The 24,997-nt window shown below is 47.8% G+C and overlaps 1 protein-coding gene across 1 annotated transcript in view; it reads left to right on the top strand.

The window, feature by feature from the left end:
• LOC107123498 (leucine-rich repeat and calponin homology domain-containing protein 3-like) overlaps positions 1-24,997 on the top strand; it is a gene marked incomplete at its 5' end in the record, with an annotated part of 90,622 nt that overhangs the window by 24,678 nt on the left and 40,947 nt on the right. The window contains 5 exons of the mRNA XM_015426749.1: positions 4,008-4,103; positions 10,657-10,708; positions 12,913-13,062; positions 17,246-17,293; positions 18,696-18,749. Coding sequence (XP_015282235.1) covers positions 4,008-4,103; positions 10,657-10,708; positions 12,913-13,062; positions 17,246-17,293; positions 18,696-18,749 — 400 coding nt within the window. The remainder of the gene's footprint in view (positions 1-4,007; positions 4,104-10,656; positions 10,709-12,912; positions 13,063-17,245; positions 17,294-18,695; positions 18,750-24,997) is intronic.

Here is a 24,997-nt window from a genome sequence, read left to right as displayed (position 1 = left end):
AGGAGGTGGCAGCGAGGCCGGTCTAGCGATCTGCACTCCAGGGGCAAGTTGGCTATTAGATATATAGATGAGTGCCTTACCATTGTGGATTGGTATATTTTGTCTTCTAGTGAGATATAATTTTCCATCTAAGAGGAAGCCTTTGTGAAATGGAGAGTATATACTCTGGCAAATTCGGCTTGATGGATTATTGCACTTTCACTGTTTGGGTATCTGTGGACACAGCAGGCATGAAGCACAAAGCGCTTAACATTTTAAAGAAGCACCTAATGAATTTCAAGATAAATGTATTTATTTATTTATTTATGTTATTCGATTTATATACCGCCCTCCCCAAATGGGCTCAGGGTGGTGTACAACAGTTAAATATACAATTAAAACAGTATCAGAATAACAGTTTGCGCATAAAATCGTAAAATACCGTGTAACTACAAAAATTGTCAATGACCAGTCAGAATCAGGCCACAGGTGGACAATTGGCCGGAAAAAGCCGGGCAGAAAGAGTTAGGGTCGAAGAAGCCGGAGGGGGGGGATAGAGGGGGACGTCCGCTGCCTCAACCAAATGCCCGGCGGAAGAGCTCCGTCTCGCAGGTCCTGCAGAACTGCAGTAGGTCCCGCGGGGCCCTGATCTCACACGGGAGCTCGTTCCACCAGGCAGGGGTCAGGGCTGAAAAATCCCCGGCCCTGGTCGAGGCTAGCCAGACATCCCTGGGGCCAGATGTTGGTTTGTGGACCTCAGGACCAATGCTCCCTCTAAGCTGTGGAGTCTTGTGATAAAAAATTCAATTTTATGAGCTACTGGCATTAAAGTTGTAAGCGAACAATTTGGCTACTGCATAAATTAGTTTGCTCCGGAGCCATCCTTCCTGAGCTGAGACAAAAATGTGTGAGCCAGAGGCTAAAAAACTGTGAGCTAGCTCACACTAACTCAGCTTAGAGGGAACACTGCTCAGGATTCTCCAGGGCTCATATGGGGAGAGGCGCTCTTGTAGGTATGCTGGCCCCTGGCCGTATAGGGCTTTAAAGGTAAGCACCAGCACCTTGCGCAGTTCCGCAGGGCCTGCAAGACGGAGCTCTTCCGCCAGGCTTTCAAGTAGGAGCCACCACTACCACTACCATCACTACCACTACCATCACCAACAACAATTGGTTTGGGCAACAGCGGGGTGTGGAGATGGCCCTGTGATGAGCGAACCACAGCGTGGCGTGGAGCTCCTACCACTGAACCACCCTCTTACTGAAGACTGATTTTGAAACATCCAGAGCACTTCGTAATATCGTAAATGGTTGTTTTTATCTTGTTTTTATTTTTGTTTTGACGTATTGGCATATGCGCCCTATCTGTGAGCCACCCTGAGCCACTACCTCCTATAGGAGGTAGTGCCTGAGCCTGCTTGCAGGGAGGGAGGGCTAGAAATTCAATGATAAATAAATAAAAATAAATTGAAATGGATCCGGGATTCAATCTACTCAGGAGCAAGGCAGTAATATCCGATAAGTACTTTATTGGATGCAAATCACAGTCTTGTGGGCTGACCGAAGTCTTTTGGAATTTTCTGCGCTCGGATCCTTTTGAACTGAATCGGGACTATGGGTCTCCAAAGTGATCTTCACTGAAGTCAGCGGTGTAGTATAAATTGTATTTCACTCTTGCATCTGTCATCTATGATTCTGTGAACCTGTATACTGTATGATACCTTTCAAGGTTTATATAGTAGTACGCTTGTAAGATCCGATCACGTTTTTTTGCGTTCTCTTCTGTTCCAGTTCTGTGATTCTCTCCTTGTAATTTGTTTTACTCAAAGGAAAGCGTCCTTTCTTTCTTCACAACAGGGCTGGCTAAACCCGTGGGAGGCTGTCCCGGGACTTCCTGCTGCCCACGGAAGTGGGGAGCCAGGAACAGTGTAATTAACCTAATCGTAATTCCCCCTAATACAGCTTTAGTTTAAGCGTCGCTTTTCTTTCGATTAATGCGTTTCTCCCTTTTGCCTTGGGCGGAAGCTTACGATGCAAAGGCCCGATATAGAAGTCAGTTTGCTTCATTCTTTGAAGAAAGTGTGCCAAGGGATTGGAAAAGTAGGCTACTCAGAACAGTTTTTTTTAATGCTTTGTGGTTTGGATTCCCAAGCGAAGATAAACAGGCAGCAATTTGGGGTCAGGCAGCAGTTTTTCTCCAAGCTAGTTTGGCCAGTGATCCTGGAGGGTTTTTTGCCATCTTCTGGGCATGGAGCAGGGGTGTGGGTGTGTGTGGGGGGTGAGGGGGAGGTATTTGTGGATTTCCTGCACTGTGCAGGAGGATGAACCAGATGACCTTGGAGGTCCCTTCCAACTCCATGATTCTGTGATTTAAAAGGGAACTTGCTTATACTATTTCCTGTGTTATTAGTACAGTTAAGGTCGGCCGCGGGCGGCGGTAGCAATCTAGCTCAGGATGAAGCTTTTTATTGCAGTGGAAATCCCATCTTGGTCCATATTTAAAGATGCTGCAGCCAGCAGAGCTTATAATGTATTCTGTTTGGGGGCGGGAGGGGAGAGGAACGGAGACACGCAGGTATCCCTTACCCTCCCTATGTTTGCCCTTGCCAAAAGGACGTGGGTGGGACGCTTGACCATGTCGATAGATTCAGATGGGTCACCGTGTTGGTCTGAAGCAACAGAACAAAGTCTGAGTCCAGTGGCAGCTTTAGGACCAACAAAGTTTTATTCTGGGTAGGAGCTTTTGTGTGCCTGCATCTGTATCTGAAGAAGTGCGCATGCAGGGGTCATTTCGTAGAAAAAGAGGTGCAGGAGCTTATTAGCATAACATTAGCATAACTTATTTGCATATGCCACACCCCCTGACATCACCGGAAGTGTGTCAGAAGGCAACACCCACCGCTCAGGCTCCACTGGACTGTTTTGGATTGCTAGCTATTGGGGGGGGAGGGACGTGCAGATCTGTCCTCACAGAGGAGGGAGAGCTTGTACCTGAATAAAACCTGGTCTTAAAGGTGCCACTAGACTGTTTTGGAATGGGGAACCGAGGGGAGCTCTGCAAGTTACCTGGCTGCTTCTGGCTCTGACTGAGGGCTGCTGGGAGCAGGGGGTATGGCTTGTTGTATGTGCCCGCCCCCTGGGCTCTTTACTGCCAGAGCTCCGCTCCTGTGTGTTCCTGCAGGAAATGACCCCTGTGCGCATGCACACAAAAGCTTATGCCCAGAATTAAACTTTGTTGGTCTTAAAGGTGCCACTGGACCCAAACTCTGTTCAGTCTCTGCGTAACTCCAATCTTATAAGATTTTCCTGACAGTCCGGATGAATTTCAAATTTCCATCTTCCTCTTGGATTGTTCTAATGAGACCGACCACCTTTAAAGTCGCCAAATTTTGCTCTTTGGCTTGCTTAAAAGGGAAGGAGCTGGTTAAGTCTTATTAATTATGTTTGCACTATCGAAATCAGTTTATTCCGTGGCTTGGGAATTTTGGTGTATGTAGATGTGTTACATCTACATGAGAGTCCCTTGGACTGTAAGGAGATCAAATCAGTCCATCCTAAAAGAAATCAACCCTGACTGTTCCCTGGAAGGCCAGATAATGAAACTGAAGCTCAAATACTTTGGCCACCAAATGAGAAGAGCGCACTCACTGGAGAAGACCCTGATGCTGGGAAAGATTGAAGATCAAAGAAGACGGGGGCGGCAAAGGATGAGATGGTTAGACAGTGTCATCGAGGCAACAAACATGAAATTCAACAAACTCCGGGACACGGCGGAAGACAGGAGGGCCTGGTGTGATGTAGTCCATGGGGTTGCGAAGGGGACCCGACTGTGCGACTAAACAACAACAACAACAACAAAGATGTGTTGCAACAAATAAAGTTAAGCGTTCTGGATTTTAGGATTCGTATTTGATTAGGTGCTGCTTGACCAACCCCCTTGCCTTAATTTCGGGATTCTCCTGATGTTTCTTCCGTATTGATTAAGTTTTCCCTACGGGTCAGTGCTCAGCCCCTGCTCTGTGTGTTTGTAGAGATGCAGAGGAGTTAAGACGACCCGAAAGCCTGAGCTTGACGCACGACAGGGAACGGCAACAAGCACTGAGGGGCTACTTGGACCGGGCAGAGAGGTAAGCGAGGGCTGAAAGGTCCCATGCCCCCATCTTAAATGAAGCTGTTGGGGTTTTTTTTAACCACATAAGCTTGGCAATGGCCATCCTTAGTTTTGTTGTGTGAAAACTTCCTTCTGCTTACGTCCACATAATTGTTGAAGGCTGTTGTAGCTTTTCCGGGTTGTATGGCTGTGGTCTTTGCATTGTAAGACCTGACATTTCGCCTGTTTCCTGAGGAGGTTTTTTTGCATGTGGATAAGATTCGAATCCGCATGCAAAAGAACCTCCTCAGGAAACGGAAAACCTCCTCAGGAAACAATCCATAGACAAAAGAATCTCCTCAGGAAAGCTCCTCCATTTGCATGTTCACAGCCTGGGAAACTCCTAACAGATAATGACTCAGCCCTACCCCACTTTCCTGAGTAGATATAAATTACCTGCCTACCATTTTCCTTCTCACACTGACACAGAGAGTACGCCATCTTTCTGTGTGATACCTCTGAGGATGCCAGTCACAGCTGCTGGCAAAACACCAGGTCCTACAATGCCAAGACAACCCGAAAATCTACAACAGCTAGTCCACATAATTGCTTGAAAGTTCTGTACAAAACTGAATAGAAGCTGTAAAAAGACTGCATAAAAGCCTTACCTAGCTTGGGACCAGTGTATATGAAGGACCACCGTTTCCCATACATTCCTGCCCGGGAACTAAAATCACAGGGAGACGCCCCTCCTGACTGTCCCCTCAATCCAAGAAGCACATCTGGTGGGTACACGAGAGAGGGCCTTTTCGGTGGCAGCCCCACAGTTATGGAATAACCTCCCCGGCGAGGTGCGCCTGGCCCCCCCTCACTCTCTATCTTTAGGAGGCAGCTGAAGATGCTTTTATCTTTGGAGTAGTGGTTAACTGCGCGGACTCTAATCTGGGAGAACCGGGTTTGATTTCCCAGTCCTCCACTTGCACCTGCTGGATAACCTTGGGCAAGCCGTAGTTCTGATAAGAGCTGTCCTTGAAAAAGAGCAGTTTCTGTCAGAGCTCTCTCAGCCCCACCTACCTCACAGGGTGTCTGTTGTGGGGAGGGGAAGGGAAAGGAGTTTATAAGCCTCTCTGAGACTCCTTCGGGTAGTGAAGGGCAGGGTATAAATCCAGTCTCCTCCTCCTCCTCCTCCTCCCCCCCTCCTCCTCCTCTTCTTCTTCTGGTGGGGTACTGGTGGGGTATGAAGCCAAGCTCTTCCTCCTCCTCCTCCTCTTCTTCTTCTTGCAGGGTATAAATCCAGTCTCCTCCTCCTCCTCCTTCTCTTCTTCTTCTGGTGGGGTATGAATCCAGTCTCCTCCTCCTCCTCTTCTTCTTCTTCTGGTGGGGTATGAATCCAATATCTTCCTCCTCCTCCTTCTCTTCTTCTCCTCCTCCTCCTCCTTCTGGTAGGGTATAAATCCAATCTCCTCCTTCTCCTCCTCTTCTTCTGTCGGGGTATAAATCCTCTCTTCCTCCTCCTCCTCTTCCTCCTCTTCCTCCTCCTTCTGGCATTCGGTTAAGTTTATTAGCAGTCCCGAGTTGTGATTTTACATTTTTGTTCTTTATTTCTAATGTATTCTGTTTTATTTGCTCTATCTATGTTTTTTTTTTATTTCCCTCTCCTAAAAAGGAGAGATGTTTAGCTTTTACAATTCAGAAACTTGGGAAGGGTATATAGAGGGATAGAGAAAAGGGTTGAGTGATGTTAGTATATTAGTATATTAATCTTTTAATATTAAAAGTTAAAGTCAATGGCTTCTTCTGCAGTTGGGCTCCTTTAGCTTCCTCGTCCTTCACCTCTCCCTCCGAGCTGCTGTCTTCCCCGCTTAGTCCCGACATCCACTTGGCCAGTTCCGCCTCTTCTTCTGTGCTGGCATGCCTCTTCAAAAAGTCTTGAGCCTTGAAGATAGAGTCTATCTTTTCTCTTCTGTCTTTAAACTTAAAGACCAATCCTTCGGGCACCAACCATCTGTAACTGGTTTGGTGATTTTGTAAGAACATGGTCAGTCCTTTATATTCCTTTCTTTTCATTCTGATTTCAAATGGAACATCTTTCAGAATCCTGATTGGCTGATCTCCAATTTTCAAGGGTGTTGCTGATGCCGCCTTTAAAATCTGGTCCCGGAGACGTTGCTTTGTAAATTTCACAACCACTTCCACTGGCAACTTATTTTTCCTTGTAAAGTTGGAATAGGCTCTGTAAGCCAAATCCATCTCTTCTTTTATTTTTTCCGCTTCGTTGCCGGTCAGTGGTGCTAAAGCCGCTGCCAAGATGTCTCTGAGATGTTCTCCGTTCTCTTCTTTCAACCCTTGGAATCGGAGAGTTAAATTCGCTTTCTCCATTTGAAGCAGTAACAGTTTATTATCCTGTTTTTCTTGGTGTTTTTCCACTTTGATGACCTTCTTCTTAACATTCTGTACTTCTTCTGCTGATGCCAAACATTTCTTTGCAATATCGTCTACCTTTTCGGCTGTCTCTGTCATTTTCTTCTGTTGAAGACCATAGGCACTTTCCATAGAATCCAGTTTTTGATTAATTTTTTGCAGTTCCTCCAGCAGATGGCGCGCAAGATCACCTTCTTGTTGATTGACAGCAGTTCCAGCAGGGGAAGGGCTTGGACAGGAAGTCCCTCCCGTCTTCTTTGTCTGCTTCTCTAGTAGTTTTCTCTGCCCCGCCATATTTTAACTTTGTTTACACTTTAAAAGTTCGTGCTGTGCCTCTCAGGGATGCCTCCCTCTTCGCCGCTTTCTTCTCCCTCCCAGAAGGTAATGTGCTCTTACAGCTTTTCGCTTCGCCCCCCTCCTTGCTTTTAAAAAGTCTCTTATTCGAGTGGGGGGGGGATTACTCCCTCCCTTCTTTCCGCTTCCCGGGGGGGCAAAACCCGCTTAAGCCGCCGCTTTTTTTTCAGTCGCCAACTTACAGTTCATCGCTTGTCTCGATGCCTCTGACTTTACTTTAACGCTCCATCACTCCGCTGTTCCGGTGGCGTTGCTAAACCCCATAAGGGGCAAGTCGCAGCCGGGGCTGTTTGGGGTAGAGGGAGAACCTCAATTCCCGACCTTGTGGTCAGCAAGAGGCTTCTCCCCAAAGCACCCCCTGGTTCGGAGCCTTTTCACCAAGGCTCCTTAGGATCTCCGCTTACGCGGGACCCCCCCAGACTGCGCTTGGGCGATCCGGCTCCGGGAGCGTCCCGAGACCCAGTCGCCATTCGCGCCGCCGTGGCCGGAACATTTGCTCTATCTATGTTGAAAGCCGCCTTGAGCTCTGGAAGGGAGAAAGGTGGCTAATAAAAGTTTTCAGTGAATAAAACAATAACACTGTTGTGATAAATTGCATTCCCCCATGACCGCATGGGCCACATACTTTACCTGAGGCTTAATTGCTTAAGAGAGACGTGCGCATGCCCTGTTGCAATGAGCACTCTCCTGTTCTTGCGCAATGCTCCTTTGCTGCACGGGGCTGGTGCCGGAGCAGTTTCCAATGTGCTGCTGCCGTGCAATTCCAGTTGTTTGTGAGATCCAGGCTCGCGGACTCCAGAGTTTTGCATCCCTTGGCAAGAGGCAGGAGCCGGGAACACCTTCTAAGGCCTGGGCTACACCGTTTACATGGTTTGCATTACGTTATTTATCATCCGATGTTCTCACTGGGACTTCAGGCGGATTACGTAAAGTGAGTCGATGTAACTGACAGGTTAGGACATTCAGTAAACAATACAACAGGATTAGGGTTGTGGAACCATCCAGAATTCTACAAAAAGAACTGAAGCAAAGCATAAGTATGAACGTGACTCGTTAAAGGATGCAAAAACTATATAGCAGGATCCTAGTTACAGCAAGTGGCAAAGAAGAAGGGGAGGAGGAGTATCCAAAGGTGTCTCAGAGCGGCTTACAAACTCCTTTCCCTTCCCCTCCCCACAGCAGACACCCTGTAAGGCAGGTGGGGCTGAGAGAGCTCTTGAGAGGACTGCTCTTGAGAGGACAGCTCTGACAGAACTTGTGACTGACCCAAAGTCACACCAGCAAGCTGCATATGGAGGAGTGGGGAATCAAAACCTGGTTCTCCCAGATTAGAATCCACGCTCCTAACCGCTGCACTGAACTGGCTCCGAAACACAGTAGTGTCGACCAGACAACCCCTAAAAAATTTCTAAGCCATTTTGTGCAGCTCAAGTCTGTTGCCTGTATCGAAAAAGCCCTCTTGAGCATTTCAGTTTTGCAGAGTTTGTGGCTGCCTGGTAGTGTGGGTTTTGCAGCTTTATCACCAGCAGTGGGTGGTCAGTTTCAAGTCAGGAACCGCAACTGCGGGAATTGATCCGTAAGGCTGCGCAGTCAGTCTGCCAGCTTTTATTCGAAAGCACATGTAGGTATCGGTAACTACCAACTGATGCCTACTAGTTATAAACAGTGAGACCTGGAACAAAATTCTCAACACAGTGCCACTGTTCTCCCACCGTATGGTTCTTCCTGTGGTCGTTCTCCAACCAGAGAGCCTGCGTTTCAGTGCTCAGAGAGGTTCTCAGGTTTTCAGCCTTTGTTCTGGTTGCATAATTCTGAATCTGGGGGAAATCTAGCATACTTCATTCTCTCCCTGAGAGGAGAGCCAGTTTGGTGTCGTGGTTAGGCGCACGGACTCTAATCTGGGAGAGCCGGGTTTGACTCCCCACTCCTCCACTTGCACCTGCTGGCATGACCTTGGGCCAGTCACAAGTTCTTTCGGAGCTGTTCTCTCAAGGGCAGTCCTCGAAAGAGCTCTCTCGGCCCCACCGACCTCACAGCGTTGTTTGTTGTGGGGGAGGGGAAGGGAAAGGAAATTGTAAGCCGCTCTGGGACTCCTTTGGGTAGTGAAGGGTAGGGGATAAATCCAATCTCCTCCTCCGCCTCTGAGAATGTTGAATTATAAAATGATGCTGTCCCCGGCCTGTCAATGAGGCCTCCGTCGTGTGCACTGGAACATCCACGCGACAGGCAGTCCTCCTTTGGTCTCGCCTGTGCTCTGGGACTCGCCTGTGCTCTGGGACTCCTTTGGGTATTGAAGGGCAAGGTATAAATCCAATCTCTTCTCTTCAGAGAGGTTCTCAAGTTTTCAGCCTTTGTTCTGGTTGCATGATTCTGGATCTGGGGGAAATATAGTGTACTTCATTCACTCCCTAGAGGATAAAATGACTAAACTGAGGCTATCATACTTTGTTCGCATTATGAGAAGACCAGAATCACTGGAAAAGGCAGTAATGCTAGGAAAAGTGGAAGGCAACTGGAAGAGAAGAAGACCCAACAGGAGATGGATTAGTCCAATCAAGGAAGCCATGAGGGCCCTCGGTTTGTAAGCCCAGAGGAAGGCTGTTCATGAGAAGACATTTTGGAGGCCATTAATCCATAGGGTTGCTGTGGCATCCTTGCTTATAGGGGAGACGGTTTTACCTTTAAATCTTCTCTGAGTACATAAACGTGGTCGTTTTATGCTGCCACCAGGAATTAAAAAATTCCAAATCTCTCTCTTTTGGTAGTATGACCTAGGGTCTGGGCACTTCAGAGGACTATGCGGCCCTGAGGAAGTACTGTACTGATTTCTGGGATAAGTTTAAACAAAAATGGATTTATTTAATAAAGAACAAAATAGGTTTCTGGTTATTCTGAACAGTTGCTGAAGAAGGGAACTTGTAAATATAACCGGCAAAGCTTGGTGCCACAAACAGTCTCTCAAACTCCACTCTGACAGGCTTATACACTCATATATATAGCCACACAGGCTAGTCTCTTTGTGTTGTTCACCCTGAATAGAATCAACTCTCTTAGTCACACAGACTAAACTGTTGGTCTTATTCACACAGAATTAGACTCAGAATTCCAGAGTCACACAGACTATGCTCTCTCTTTAAGCTTCACACACAGAATCCTTCATAACTCTCAGAGTCACACAGACTCTCTTCAGAGCTCTCCCATACTTGTCTCTCTCATATCACAGAATCTCCTCATAGACACACACACAGAATCCTCTCAGACACCCCTCCTCCCACACTCTCAGTCATCAGCCAATCAGAATACATTCATCTTCCCCTATCACTCTTCTTTCAGTACTGCAGTCAAACTAAACATTAAAGGAACACACACACCAAAACATGAAATCATTACAGTTGCCAGAAGTCAGAGGCCGTTTGACGGCACCTGACAACATGTGTACTTCATTCTAGAGATGGGATTGTGGACTATCAGGAGCCAACACAGAGAACGGCAACTGTCAACTGCAAGGACTCGGAATAGTACTGAAACGCCTCACATTCTCTTTTATTCCCGTTCCTAACCTTTGAGCAGAAACTGTCCAAGACTGAAGGTTTTTTTTCCCCTTTGCAAACACCAGTACTTGAAACCTGCTTTATCTGTATTCAGACCTTAGTGGTCTGAGCTTCACAGTCCAGCTGTGTCTCTTCAGATACTCGAGAAGAGTAGCTTTATTACAGCGTCTGCATTAATCATGTCATTGTAGCATTATAAACCGTGAACTTGATGAGAAGTGTTTATTTTGTCTTCAATTAAGTTCTTTTTCTACCCACTCACAGGGGCTCCAGCGACTTCTCTTGCCTTGCATCCCTGCCAAACGCCCACAATCAGGTAAGTGAGCTCTTTGCGAATGCAGCCGTCGCTTGGTAACAGGACACACTTTGAGCCCGGTGGCACCTTCAAGACCAGCAAAGCTTTATTTTGGGTATGAGCTTTTGTGCGCATGCACCGTTCTTTCTGAAGACGTGTGCATGCCACGAAAGCTTATACCCAGAATAAAACTTTGTTGGTCTTAAAGGTGCCGTTGGACTCAAAATTTGGTTCCGTTGCTTCAGACCAACAGGCCTACCCACCTGAATTGTTTGGAATGTTGAGTCTGGAGAAGGGGGGGGGGGCAGGAGGGCTCTCTTTAAGTATCTGAAGGACTGTGTCACTTAGAGGAGGGCAGGGAGCCGTTCCTGTTGGCAGCAGAGGAGAGGACTCATGAGAATGGGTTTACATTAAGGGCTGGAAGGGACCAGCTGGACATTAGGGAAAACTCTTTTTACAGTCAGAGTAGTGCAGCAGTGGAATCAGCTGCCTCGGGAGGTGGTGAGTTCCCCACCCTTTGGTGGTTTGGTGCAGTGGTTACGTGCGCGGACTCTAATCTGGGAGACCCGGGTTTGATTCCCCACTCCTCCACATGCAGCTGCTGGTGTGACCTTGGGTCAGTCACAAGCTCTGGCACAGCTGTTCCTGAAAGGGCAATTTGTGTCAGAGTTCTCTCAGCCCCACCCACCTCACAGGGTGTCTGTTGTGGGGAGGGGAAGGGAAAGGAGTTTGTAAGCCGCTCTGAGACTCCAAGTGAAGGGCAGGGTATAAATCCAATCTCTTCTTCTTCTTCTTCTTCTCCCTGGCAGTCTTTAAGCAGCAGCTGGACAAACACTTGTCAGGGATAAGAACATAAGAACGTAAGAGAGAAGCCCATGTTGGGTCAGGCCAATGGCCCATCCAATCCAACACTCTGTCACACAGTGGCCAGAAATACCAGGGGCCATCAAGAGATCTAGCAGTGGGGCCAGGACACTAGAAGCCATTTCATGGAGTGCCCACGAGTTCTTGTTATGTGAGAAAGCGGAAAAGTACCTCTTTCTCAACCTGCTCTATCCCATGCATAATCTTAAAAACCTCGATCATGTCTCCCCTCAGTCATCGCTTCTCCAAGCTAAAGAGCCCCAAGTTTTTTAACCTTTCTTCATAGAGAAAGTGTTCTGATCCTTTTATCATTCTAGTTGCCCTTTTCCGCACTTTTTCCAATGCTATAATATCCTTTTTGAGGTTTGGTGAACAGAACTGTACACAGTACTCCAGATGAGGTCGCACCATTGATTTATACAGGGGCTTTATGATACTGGCTGATTTGTTTTCAATTCCCTTCCTAGTAATCCCCAGCATAGCGTTGGCCTTTTTTATTGCAATCACACATTGTCTCGACATTTTCAGTAAGTTATCAACTATGACTCTAAGATCTCTCTCTTGGTCAGTCTCTGCCAGTTCAGAACCCATCAATGTGTATTTGTAGTTAGGATTTTTTGCTCCAATGTGCATCACTTTGCACTTGGCCACATTGAACCCCATTTGCCACATTGACGCCCACTCGCCCACCCTCGACAGATCCCTTTGGAGTGCCTCACCATCCTCCCTGGTTCTCACCACCCTGAACAACCTTGTGTCATCTGCAAATTTAGCCACTTCACTGCTTACTCCCAACTCCAAAACTTTCATAAACAAGTTAAAAAGCATCAGACCGAGTACTGATCCCTGCGGTACCCCTTTTGAGGTGTGGTGTGGGATGGTCTAGGCCAGTGGTGGCGAACCTATGGCACGGGTGCCAGAGGTGACACTCAGAGCCCTCTCTGTGGGCACGCGTGCCATCACCCCAGCCAGGCCCAGACCGTCATTAAAGTGTCGAATTCTCTGCCAAATAATTTTAAGTAAATGAAAGCATTTGGGATAGCTTTTCTTACTTTGTTTGGATCATCTTAAGTTAATGTGTGAGTTGTTTTTTCTAAAGTAAAACCTCAGTATTCAGGTTAAATTGCCGTGTTGGCACTTTGCAATAAATAAGTGAGTTTTGGGTCGCAGTTTGGGCACTCGGTCTCTAAAAGGCTCGCCATCACTGCTCTAGGTTGATCCTGCATTGAGCAGGGGGTCAGACTAGATGGCCTGTATGGCCCCTTCCAGCTCTATGATTCTATGTGACATTATGCTTTCTGCTCGTTGTGTGGTTTAGAGACATTGGTTTTGACGTGTGCCGCATGACAACTTTGTCCCAGGTCTCTCACGCTGATGCAGATCTGCAGAGGAGGCGTGAGCATTTAGTGGAGCGCACCCGCCGGGAAGCCCAACTGGCGGTGCTGCAGTTTGAGGAAGAGAAGATGAGGACGAAACAGATCCAAAGGGAAGCGGTCCTCGACTTTGTCAAAGTAAGTTATGGAGGCTCTCGAGGGTGACCCCGTTGGCCTACGGCAGAACAGCTCAATTCGGGTGCAGTGGCATCTTTTTTTGGGGGGGGGGTGGACTTTCAAGAATCAGACCTCCTTTTGTCAGAGACATGGGATTCTTATCCTGTGATTTACGCCATGATGGCCACAGGCAGAGACAGCTTTAAAAGGAGCTTAGGTAGATTCATGGGGGAGAGCCAGTTTGGTGTTGTGGTTAAGTGTGCGGACTCTAATCTGGGAAAACTGGATTTGATTCCCCACTCCTCCACTTGCAGCCACTGGGTGACCTTGGGCAAGCCATAATTCTTGAAAAAGAGCAGTGTTTGTCAAGAGCTCTCTCAGCCCCACCTACCTCACAGGGTGTCTGTTGTGGGGAGGGGGAGGGAAAGGAGTTTGTAAGCCGCTCTGAGACTCCTTTGGGTAGTGAAGGGCGGGGTAGAAATCCAATCTCTTCTTCTTCTTCTTCTTCTTCTTCTTCTTCTTCTTCTTCTTCTCTCAGAGCTCTCTCAGCCCCACTGACCTCACAGGGTGCCTGTTGTGGGGAGGGGGAGGGAAAGGAGTTTGTAAGCCGCTCTGAGACTCCTCTGGGTAGTGAAGGGTGGTGTATAAATCCAATCTCTTCTTCTTCTTCTTCTCCTCTCAGAGCTCTCTCAGCCCCACCGACCTCACAGGGTGTCTGTTGTGGGGAGGGGAAGGGAAAGGAGTTTGTAAGCCGCTCTGAGACTCCTTTGGGTAGTGAAGGGCAGGGTATAAATCCAATCTCCTCCTCCTCCTCCTCTTCTTCTCTTGCTGTTTATAACAGAGACCCCTGTCCTCTTAGAGCTTGCTGTTGCCAAGAGCAATCTCCGTAGCGTACAGTATCATCATCTTATATCAACTGTGTTAAATGAAAACAAATACGAATCCCCAGAACCAAATAAAGTCCTGTAAAACAGCACCACACTCTAATTTATTGAGGTTATTTATAGTCCCGGGATCCGGGAGGCTCCCACATTTTAGATCTGCCCGTGTCTTTCCCGGATAACAGGCTGTGACTTGAAGAAGGACCACAGGGTGATTTCCACCCTCCCCACACCCTGCCAAGCTGGGGAAACCCGGCACAATTGAACGTACACACAGCTTGTTCAAAACCTCCACACATAAAAATAACCACACAAAAGCCACCATGGGTGGCAGGATTCTCTGCTAGGAGGTGCAGAGGGCCTTTCATTGCTGCAGCATAAGAACAGAAGAGACGCCAACGTTGGACCAGGCCAAAGGCCCATCCGGTCCAACACTCTGTGTCACACAGTGGCCAAAAATACCAGGTGCCCTCAGGAGGTCCAGCAGTGGGGCCAGGACACAAGAAGCCCTCCCACTGTTGCACCCCCCCCCCAAGCACCAAGAATACAGAGCATTACTTGCCCCAGACCCAGAGTTCCTGTCTATACCTTGTGGCTAATAGCCACCGATGGACCTCTGCTCCATATTCTTATCCGATTCCCTCTTGAAGCCATCCATGCTTGTAGCCGCCACCCCCTCCTGTGGCAGTGAATTCCACGTGTTCATCACTCTTTGGGTGAAGAAGGACTTCATTTTATCCATTCTAACCCGACCGTTCAGCAATTTCATGGAGTGCCCACAAGTTCTTGTATTGTGAGAAAGGGAGAAAAGTACTTCTTTCTCTACCTGCTCTATCCCATGCATAATCTTGTAAACCTCAATCATATCACCCCTCAGTCGTCTTTTCTCCAAGCTAAAGAGCCCTAAATGCTTTAACCTTTCCTTTTTTTTTTAATCAACTTACATTTTATTCTTGTGAGTCTTTTCTATTTACACTCTCCAGCCATATATAAAACACTTTCCATCTTTTCTCAAATGCTTCTTTACTTTTACCTTGTAACCTTATACTTAATCTATCCATTTCCGCTACTGATAATATTTTATCTGTTATCTCTTTTATTGAAGGTATATTCTCTTCTTTCCACCTTTTTGCTAATAGTATTCCTTATAGGGAAAGTGTTCCAACCCTTTTATCATTCGAGTTGAACAGCCTGTTCTGACGGTACACACCTGGCGCGGCAGTAATAGGCTGCACATCCTAGTGATGGGAGATGGGTGTTACTCACACCAATGCTCCCTCCAAGCTGGGAAGTCTTGTGAGCAAAAACTCTACTTTGTGAGCTCCTGGCATTAAAGGTGTGAGCGAGCAGTTTGGCTGCTGCATAAATTAGCTTGCTCTGGAGCCCTCTTTCCTGAGCGGAGACAAAAATGTGAGCCGGAGGCAAAAAAATTCTGAGTCAGCTCACACTTAAATCAGCTTAGAGGGAACACTGACTCTCACCATCCCTACCCCCAGTCCACGTGCGCATGCCTCAGAGACCTTTGCATCCTAGTTAATTTTGGGGAAGAAGAAGAGACTGGATTTATACCCCACCCTTCACTACCCAAAGGAGTCTCAGAGCGGCTTACAAACTCCTTTCCCTTCCCCTCCCCACAACAGACACCCTGTGAGGCAGGTGGGGCTGAGAGAGCTCTAACAGAAACTGCTCTTTTTCAAGAACAGCTCTGACAGAACTATGACTTTTGCCCAAGGTCACCCAGCAGCTGCGAGTGGAGGAGTGGGGAATCAAACCTGGTTCTCGCAGATTAGAGTCCGCACACTTAACCACTACACCAAACTGACTCACTGGGAAGCCTGAAGCCCAGGACCAGGTTGTTTTTGCTTGGTCTGCAGTCTATTCTGGCACCAGAAATTCGGTTTCTGTGGTTATTTTATTTAGAAGACTTACATTTTGCCTTTCAGTCCAGTCTAGGCCACCAAGGTAGCACTGAACGACTGAAGCCAGAGTAGTGTAAAAACCACATGATAAAGTAAAAACCAGAACTTAAAATACATGCGTCCGTATTTGTGTGTGTGTGTGTGGTTGTATATGAAAACAAAGAGACATCGATTAAAACGATAGACGTCAATTAAAAACACAGGGCAGCTAGGGGGAACACCATAGGAAAGATCCAAAACAGATGAGGCTATATTAGCATCTGAATTGGATCTTAATTCTCTGTTAGTTTATAGCTGCTTTAATACAATCCCTTGCTTGTGGAAAATATCCAAACATCCACTGACGGTTTTCTGTTCCATCTGGGTTCCTCTTGCTGCTCCGTGGTGTTGTTAGCAGCTGTTGATACCTCCTAGATGCAGTGTTCCCTCTAAGCTGAGTTAGTGTGAGCTAGCTCACCGATTTTTAGCCTCCGGCTCACACATTTTTTGTCTTGGCTCAGGAAGGAGGGCTCCAGAGCAAACTAATTTATGCAGTAGACAAATCGCTCGCTCACAACTTTAATGCCAGTGGCTCACAAAGTAGGATTTTTGCTCACGAGACTCCACAGCTTAGAGGGTGCATTGCCTAGATGTACTTGAAGGGAGCTCATCTTATGTCGTACCAACTGTGTCCCTGTTCTCCTGCACCGATTGGGTTCTTTTCCCTGGCTCACTAAATCACTTCGCCTCAGAGCGTCCTATGATTATTCCATTTATTTATTTAATTCATTTGTGCCCTTCCTTTCTCCCCCATGGGGACCGAAAATGTCCTACATTGTTCTTTTCTCCTCCCATTTTGTCCTCACAACAACCCGAGAGAGTGTGACTGGCCCAAGGCCACCCGAGTCTCCGAGACATAAGTCCAGCACTCTTAATCACTACACCACCCTGGCTCTATGTCTGTGTAACTGTTTCTTTTTGCCCCCTTAAACTGATTTCATGTTGAAAGTCTTCTTCTCCTTCGGACCAAAATAGCCACTAAGTTAATCAAAATTTATAGTTTCTGTTTCTCAAAACACCCAACGTTCAGTTTGGTGTAGTGGTTAGGAGCGGCTGACTAATCTGGGAGAACCGGGTTTGATTCCCCACTCCTCCACGTGCAGCTGCTGGTGTGACTTTGGGTCAGTCACAAGTTATCTCAGAGCTGTTCTGTCAAGAGCAGTCCTTGAGAGAGCTCTCTCAGCCCCACCTACCTCACAGGGTATCTGTTGTGGGGAGGGGAAGGAGATTGTAAGACGCTCTGAGACTCCTTCGGGTAGTGAAGGGTGGGGTATAAATCCAATCTCCTCCTCCTCCTCTTCTTCTTCTTCTTTATGTTGACCGAGCCTGTCCGCTTAGCTCTTTCTTTCTTTTATTCTTCTAAAGCAAAAGGTGTCCCAGAGTCCACAGAAGCAAAGTCCTCTGGATAATGAGGTAAGCCCTGAAATAATCTACGTTGCCTTTTTTCTGGGAAGGCTGTGATCCTAACAGTATACTGACTTGAGAGTAAACTTTACTGGAATCAGTGAAACTGACTTTAATTTTTAAAAAACCCAGATTTACAGTTAAGGTGTGAGTATAGGATTTTTAGCTGTTGCGGAGTTGGCATTCCTTTCCCCCCTGTTTGTCTAAAAAGCCACCTCTGGCGCTGCTGGCGATTGGCTTCTTCACTGTTCACTCATTTCATCATTAATAACGGATTGAGCGCCCACCTGAGCCCCCCCACGCTGCCATTAAAATCACAGAATGCTCTGCCATTAACACACAGATTAATCTCATTCAGTTGCCGGGGTCTGGTTTTGTGTTATCACCCCCCTTCCCTGCAGTCATCAGTGCACAAAAGCCAAAATGTGCCAGAGTGTCAGCCTCACGCCGGGCCCCACTCTCTCAGTTAGAGCTGCTCTAGGCTGATCCTGCATTGAGCAGGGGGTTGGGCTAGATCACCTGTGTCGTTCCTTGCCAGCTCTCTGGTTCTATGAGTGAGCACTCTTCCATCTGGAATCTGTATTTTGAAACATAATTTTTTAATTGATTCCCGCCACTTTTCCGTGGGCGTTTATTATTTCCCTGCAAGATATTTTTCTACAGCACTTAGGTTAGTTCTGTTTTCGTTTTTACTAATGGAAAATAGTTCTTAGTTCATGATCTTTCTCTAGATGGCAAGAATTAATGCAAGATTGCCACAAATACATAGGAAAAGATTTTGCAAGTTGCCTGTTGTTTATTTTGTGGCTCTGGAAAGGTTCGGAGTAACTCCTTTTTCTTTGTTTTGTTTTTTTAAAAAACCCAAAACATTAGGTTCCTTCCAGAGTTCCCTCTAGGCTGAGTTAGCGTGAGCTAGCTCACAGTTTTTTTAGCCTCCGGCTCACGCATTTTCGTCTTGGCTCAGGAAGGACGGCTCCAGAGCAAACTAATTGATGCAGTACCTAAATGGCTCGCTCACAACTTTAATGCCAGGAGCTCACAAAGTAGAGTTTTTGTTCGCAAGACTCCACAGCTTAGCGGGAGCGTTGGTTCCTTCCAAGCTCTGTGTGTTCTTTCTTGAATATTGCCTTCTGCTTCCCTGGAAAGATTCACATAACAGACTTGGAGAGGGCGACCGAAAGAGAAATTGCTTCTGAATCAGTTGCAGATGTTTTCATGCTGAGATTGAGAGATTTCTCCTATTCTCCCACCCCCACCCCGCCTCTTAGTTTCTGTTATATATTACCGATTGCCACCATGTGCCCCCTGTAGATAGAAGCCTGCCATTTCCAGATACCTGTGCTAGTCTGCAAATATCATATTGTGGTGTTTCCCCTGTTTCTGACGTTGCCATCTCTCCCACGTCCCCCAGTGCCCCTTTCCGTCCAGAAAGTCCCACCACACGGATGATAGTGCCTTGCTGGTGGTAAGGATCCTGCATGCCTCGTTTCCATGGCGGCATCCTAGATCATCCTTAGCATGTCTTTCTACAGTTTGCCCGGGTCGGGCAGTTCGGTGCTGCTCAGAATGGCATAAAACATGGCAGCTTGTGGATTCCTCTGGCCACAGACGATCTCGGTTTCCTTTCCCCCATTCTCTGGCTGCCCCGCTTTTTGCTCCCATCTGCCGATACCCAAAAGTCGGGAGTCCAATCGAAACGACCCTGACAAGAATGGCAAAGAGTAAAAAAAGATACATCCCGTGTTGACTCTCTCCTATCAGAACCCAAGGTTGTTTATTTCAAGAGATGGGATGTTTATTTCAAGAAGAAGAAGAAGAAGAGATTGGATTTATACCCCACCCTTCACTACCCAGAGGAGTCTCAGAGTGGCTGACAAACTCCTTTCCCTTCCCCTCCCCACAACAGACACCCTGTGAGGTCGGTGGGGCTGAGAGAACTCTGGCAGAAACTGCTCTTTTTCAAGAACAGCTCTTATCAGAACTATGGCTTGCCCAAGGTCATCCAGCCAGGTGCAAGTGGAGGTGTGGGGAATCAAACCCGGTTCTCCCAGATTAGAGTCCGCCCACTTAACCACTACACCAAACTGGCTCTCCAGTTGATAAGTGGAAATGGATAACAATTGTAATTGCGACACGGCTCAGATAAAGCCATCTGTGTGAAACGGGTGTTTGTTACCGTGCAAAATCCGTTGCGTGTGAGCATTATAGGAGGATTATTTTTCCAGAGAATCACTGTTATTGTAGTCAGTATTTTTGCTAATATATCTTTCTTGGCTCTTTGTCATTTCTGCCACGGTTGTTTCAATCGGGCTTCCATCTTCTCCCGTGATCTCTCACTTTTGGCTTGCACCCAAAAGCCACCCAATGAAGCCTGAGGTGTTACCTCAAACAAGGGTCTGTCGGAAACGGCGGCCCTGACCTGGACGGCCCAGGCTAACCCGATCTCATCAGAGCTCGGAAGCCCAGCAGGGTCAGCCCTGGTTAGTCCTTGGATGTCAAGAGCTCTCTCAGCCCCACCTACCTCACAGGCAGTGTTCCCTCTAAGATGAGCTAGTGTGAGCCAGCTCACAGATCTTTAGCCTCTGGCTCACACGTTTTTCTCTCAGCTCAGGAAGGATGGCTCCAGAGCAAACTAATTTATGCAGTAAACAATTCACTGGCTCACAACTTTAATGCCAGTAGCTCACGAAGTAGAATTTTTGCTCACAAGACTCCACAGCTTAGAGGGAACATTGCTCACAGGGTGTCTGTTGTGGGGAGGGGAAGGGAAAGGAGATTGTAAGCCACTCTGAGACTCCCTTGGGTAGTGAAGGGCGGGGTATAAATCCTATCTCTTCTTCTTGTTCTTCTTCTTCTTCTTCCTGAGATAAATGGCAGGCCCTCCTCGTTCTGATGTCCATCCACACCCTCCCTTAAAGACCTGGGAGTACCATCTTTTTTTCTGCAATTGACTAGAGGCCATCTAAATTGCTTGTCGCTTACCCGTTTGCGAACACTGAAACCCTCCAACAGAGGGAAGGTCGAGTCTAAACGCTGCTAGCTTTGCTGTCACCTCGCAGTTTCAATCGGTGGGGGCATCAGTTAAGCTCTCCTTTAAGAGTTCTATTTTTTAAAAAAATTGCCACCATTTCACACAATGCTGTTTTCATGTTTTATGCTATTTCCCTTCCTTCCTTCCTTCCTTGGTATCTTAAAAATAGTCTTTGGCCTGTAGAAAACTCCCCTCCTCTGCCTGCTGTTGCATGACTTGCATGAGTCCTAACGTGTTTGCTTGTTAGTTTCTTTCAGTTTTCATACGTACAACTGCACTGCTAGTTCCCAAGTTCTGAAACTTGACCCTAAATAAACCAGTAGAAAATACTCTTTTAGTTCTGACATTTGCCAGCGTTACGTTTCCGTGCCTGTCTTGTGAGAACACATGGAGCCAGGGGTGCTCACTCGACGACTCTCACAGAGCCGTATTCACAATCACCATCAACCATCATGTCTGCTTTCCTCCTTGGCATGAGGCCTGTGCCTCAGGGTGTCTGGCAGCTTTACCCATTCCTCTGGGGGTGGCTGGGCCGAGGTGGGAAACACCTGGCCATCTGAAGCCCCACCAGCAGGAGCCTTGCCCGCTTCTCTGAAACGTTGTTGTTACTGTTAAATCGCCCTGTCCTTACTATCGTGGGGCTCTGGGCGATGTACATAGTATTTGTCATGATCTGTGCAGGACTGGGCCACAAGGCCTAGAGGCCTGGGCCCAAGAAACCTGAGTGGGAGTGGAAAGCAGACAGCCTACAATCCCCATAATACTTAGCGACGGCTGTAACCAGTCGGTGTCCAGGGATTGTGTGAGGAGATTGTAACTTAAGCTTTGTGGGCCGTGGAACTGTGTTCTTCTCTCACAGAGCTAAACTGAGGGGACTGCGTTCTTTCCTCTCACAGAGTTAAGCTGAGGGGGACAGTCTGGTGAGTGACTACAGGCACAGGCCTGGTATAAAGGCATTGGGCCTTGAATAGTAAACAGTTAAGAGAAATGGGTAGTCCCGTGAGATTTGTTTATTTTTACCTTTAGACACTGTTCTATATTTTAAGCACCTTGTCTTGTTTTCCTGCCCCATTACTGTACTAATAAACCATTTATTTAATTGTTCTCTGCCTGGTCATAGTGCCTATAGTTCTCGGCTTAAAAGGGGCGTTTTGGTTGGGCTTGGGAGGGTCCTCTGGGCCTTCCCAAGGGACTCTGAGTCCAGAGTGGTGGCAGAGGAAGGTGGCAACCCACTAGGGGTCATGACAGTATTAAAAAGCAGTCACCAAATAAAACTACCAAACATATTCAATTACATTAAAAATCAGATGGTGAATAATGAGCCTTAGAATTAATTATTCCCCTATTACCGACTGCCGGCCATTTCGCAGGCGGGGGGGAAGAGGTCGAAACGAGCGTGGAAAACTGAAGAGGGCGCCAGCCGAGGTGGAAACCGTCACTGCCCTCAACCAAAAGTCTGGCGGAACATCTCCGCTTTACAGGCCCTCAAAACTGAAGAGGGCGCCAGCCGAGGTGGAAACCGTCACTGCCCTCAACCAAAAGTCTGGTGGAACATCTCTGCTTTACAGGCCCTGAGGAACCGCATTAAGTCCCGCAGGGCCCTGATGGGATTTGGAAGCGAGTTCCACCAGGTTGGGGCCAGAACCATAAAGGCCCCGACCCTGGTCAAGGACAGATGGATATCCTTAGGGGCAGCAGCGATCAGAGGAGCCACGGGTGGTTTGTCAAAGAGCCACGCGTGGGTCCCAAGCCACTGGACAAGTGTCGCCACCTGGAATGAAGAAGCTAAGAAATGGGTATCAAAGCCTCGGTTAACAGAACCCTGGTCAGCGTTAACCACGGCTAAGGCTGAATCCAGTGGAAGCCTTAATCATGGCTAAGGCCAGTGGGCTTGAGAGTGGGAAGGAATTACAAGCAGAACGGAAAGAGGTATGCAGTCCTACGGCCCTCTCCTGAGCCGTTAAAAATGGATCAAGGAACAGGCCGTGGGAACAGGGAATGTGATAGTGAGCCGCTTGGAGACTCCTTAAGGTAGAGAAAAGTAGGGTATAAAAACCTGCTCTTCTGCTGCTGAATTGTATCTGGGTTAGCCCTTCATCTTGATTTCTCAGTATACAGGTAATGTCTGGAAGAATAACAGCTGGGTAGAACTGAGAAGTGTGGCGCATGCGGGGGTGTGGCTCAGTGGAGAAGCCTCTGCCTGGCCTGCAGAAGGTCCCAGGTTCAAGCCCTGGCATCACCGGTTAAAAGGACTAGACAGCAGGTGATGGGAAAGACCCCAGCCTGAGACCCTGGAGAGCTGTAAAGAGGGGCTATGGCTCAGTGGAAGAGCCTCTGCCTGGCATGCAGGAGGTCCCAGGTTCAATCCCCAGCATCTCCAGTTAAAAAGGACCAGGCAGGAGGTGATGGGAAAGACCTCCGCCTGGGACCCTGGAGAGCTGTAAAGGGAGGTTGTGGATCAGTGGAAGAGCCTCTGCCTGGCATGCAGGAGGTCCCAGGTTCAATCCCCAGCATCTCCAGTTAAAAAGGACCAGGCAGGAGGTGATGGGAAAGACCTCCGCCTGAGACCCTGGAGAGCTGTAAAGAGGGGCTATGGCTCAGTGGAAGAGCCTCTGCCTGGCATGCAGGAGGTCCCAGGTTCAAGCCCCGGCATCTCCAGTTGAAAGGACCAGGCAGGAGGTGATGGGAAAGACCTCCGCCTGAGACCCTGGAGAGCCAGTATTGAGTAGGCAGCACTGACTTTGATGGGCCAAGGGTCTGATTCAGTACAAGGCAGCTTCGTGTGCGTTCATGAGTATGCATTCGTGTAGTCCTCCTATAAATATTTCTTAATGAAGGAGCCCCGATCTGTTGCACAGAAAACTTATCATTTTTGAGTTCAGGTTAACATAACAACATAAGAGAAGCCAGTGTTGGATCAGGCCAATTGCCTATCCAGTCCAACACTCTGTGTCACACAGTGGCCAGAAATACCAGGTGCCATCAGGAGGTCCAGCAGTGGGGCCAGGACATTAGAAGCCCTCCCACTGTTGCCCCCCCAAGCACCAAGAACACAGAGCATCCCTTGCCCCAGACTGAGAGTTCCTAACTATACTCTGTGGCTAATAGCCACAGATGGACTTCTGCTCCATATGCTTATCTAATTCCCTCTTGAAGCCGTCCATGCTTGGAGCTGCCACCACCTCCTGTGGCAGTGAATTTCCCAAGCATTCTTGCGAGTGTGAAATAAAGTCTTCTCTTACACCCATCCCGCCTTAATTCTTATGAACAATGTATAAGTGTGATTTACGTGAGATGAATACAATCATATCTGATTTCCTTGCTCAGCTTAGTTTTCTCAAATATAATGTTTATTAATTTCCCATATGGATTGCACAGGTAATACTCTACGCCGAAGGTTATTTTATTCTCTGCTGTTGTCTTATCCCAAGACTTGGGGTGAGCCGTAATGGTTCTTACCCTGGTATTCCAGCTGTGTTCTTGAGCTCATTCCCCGCTTCGTCTGTTTGGGACATAATCTAATGGCAATTTCTCTTGGACAAGCTCTGCTGAGACTTGGGTAATACCGGCCGTTCCCAGCACTTTGAGTGACTCGTCTGTTTCAGCTCTGCTCTCATACGAATTGCGCCGGCTTTATATGGAGTACCGCTCCCAGAAAGTAACTGAATACTGCGTAGAACGCGGATCAAAAGGCCTTTTGTGTGGCACTTCCCTCATGACGTCATCTCAGGCAGTCAGATGAGCACACTTCTCTCTCGCTCAGAACAATGGCCTTGCATTCAGGAACTGCAGAGGGGCGCCTCTCCCAAACGGGCAATGTGAAGCAGCCCTTGCACCCTTTGTCTTCAGCCTCTTCCTGTTGCGTCGTGGCTGCTTGTACGGGAGTGGAGTTGTGGATCATCTCCTTGTTATGCAGAAGGTCCCAGGCTCAGTCCCCGGCATCAGACCCCCGGAGAGCTGCTGCTGGTCTGAGTAGGCAGTACTGACTTTGGTAGAACACAGGTCTAATTCAGCAGAAGGCAGCTTCGTGTGTTCCTGTGCAGCCCTTTTTTTTTGCCAAGTTTGGTGTAGTGGTAAGGGGCACGGACTCTGATCTTGGAGAACCAGGGTTGAGTCTCCACTCCTCCACATGCAGCTGCTGGCGTGACCTTGGGTCAGTAACACAAGTTCTTCCAGAGGTGTTCTCTCACAAGCAGTTCTCGAAAGAGCTCTCTCAGCCCCACCTACCTTACAGGTAGTAGTGGTTAAGTGCGCGGACTCTAATCAGGGAGAGCCGGGTTTGATTCCCCACTCCTCCACTTGCCACCTGCTGGATGATCTTGGGCAAGCCGTAGTTCTGATAAGAGCTGTTCTTGAAAAAGAGCTGGCTCTCTCAGCCCGCCTACCTCCCAGGTGTCTGTTGTGGGGAGGGAAAGGGAAAGGAGATTGTAAGCTGCTCTGAGACTCTCCTCCTCCTCCTCTCCTTCTTCTTCTTCTTCTTCTTCTTCTTCTTCTCCTTCTTCTTCTTCTTCTTCTTCTTCTTCTTCTTCTTCTTCTTCTCTTTCTTCTTCTCCTCCTCCTCCTCTCTCTGCATCATAGATTTTTTCTCCAGTCTTTCCCGGTTGCCTGTTCTACTTCAGTCGCTCTTCTCCTCCAGCTCTTTCTTCAGAAGAGTTGAAAACGTCCTGCCGCGATTGAACGTC

Source organism: Gekko japonicus, unplaced genomic scaffold (genome assembly GCF_001447785.1).
Source record: "Gekko japonicus isolate JY-2015 unplaced genomic scaffold, Gekko_japonicus_V1.1 scaffold4016, whole genome shotgun sequence".
Taxonomy (NCBI): Eukaryota; Metazoa; Chordata; class Lepidosauria; order Squamata; family Gekkonidae; genus Gekko; species Gekko japonicus.
Note: the sequence above shows the minus strand (reverse complement) of the source record. Positions and strands in the feature narration are given on the sequence as shown.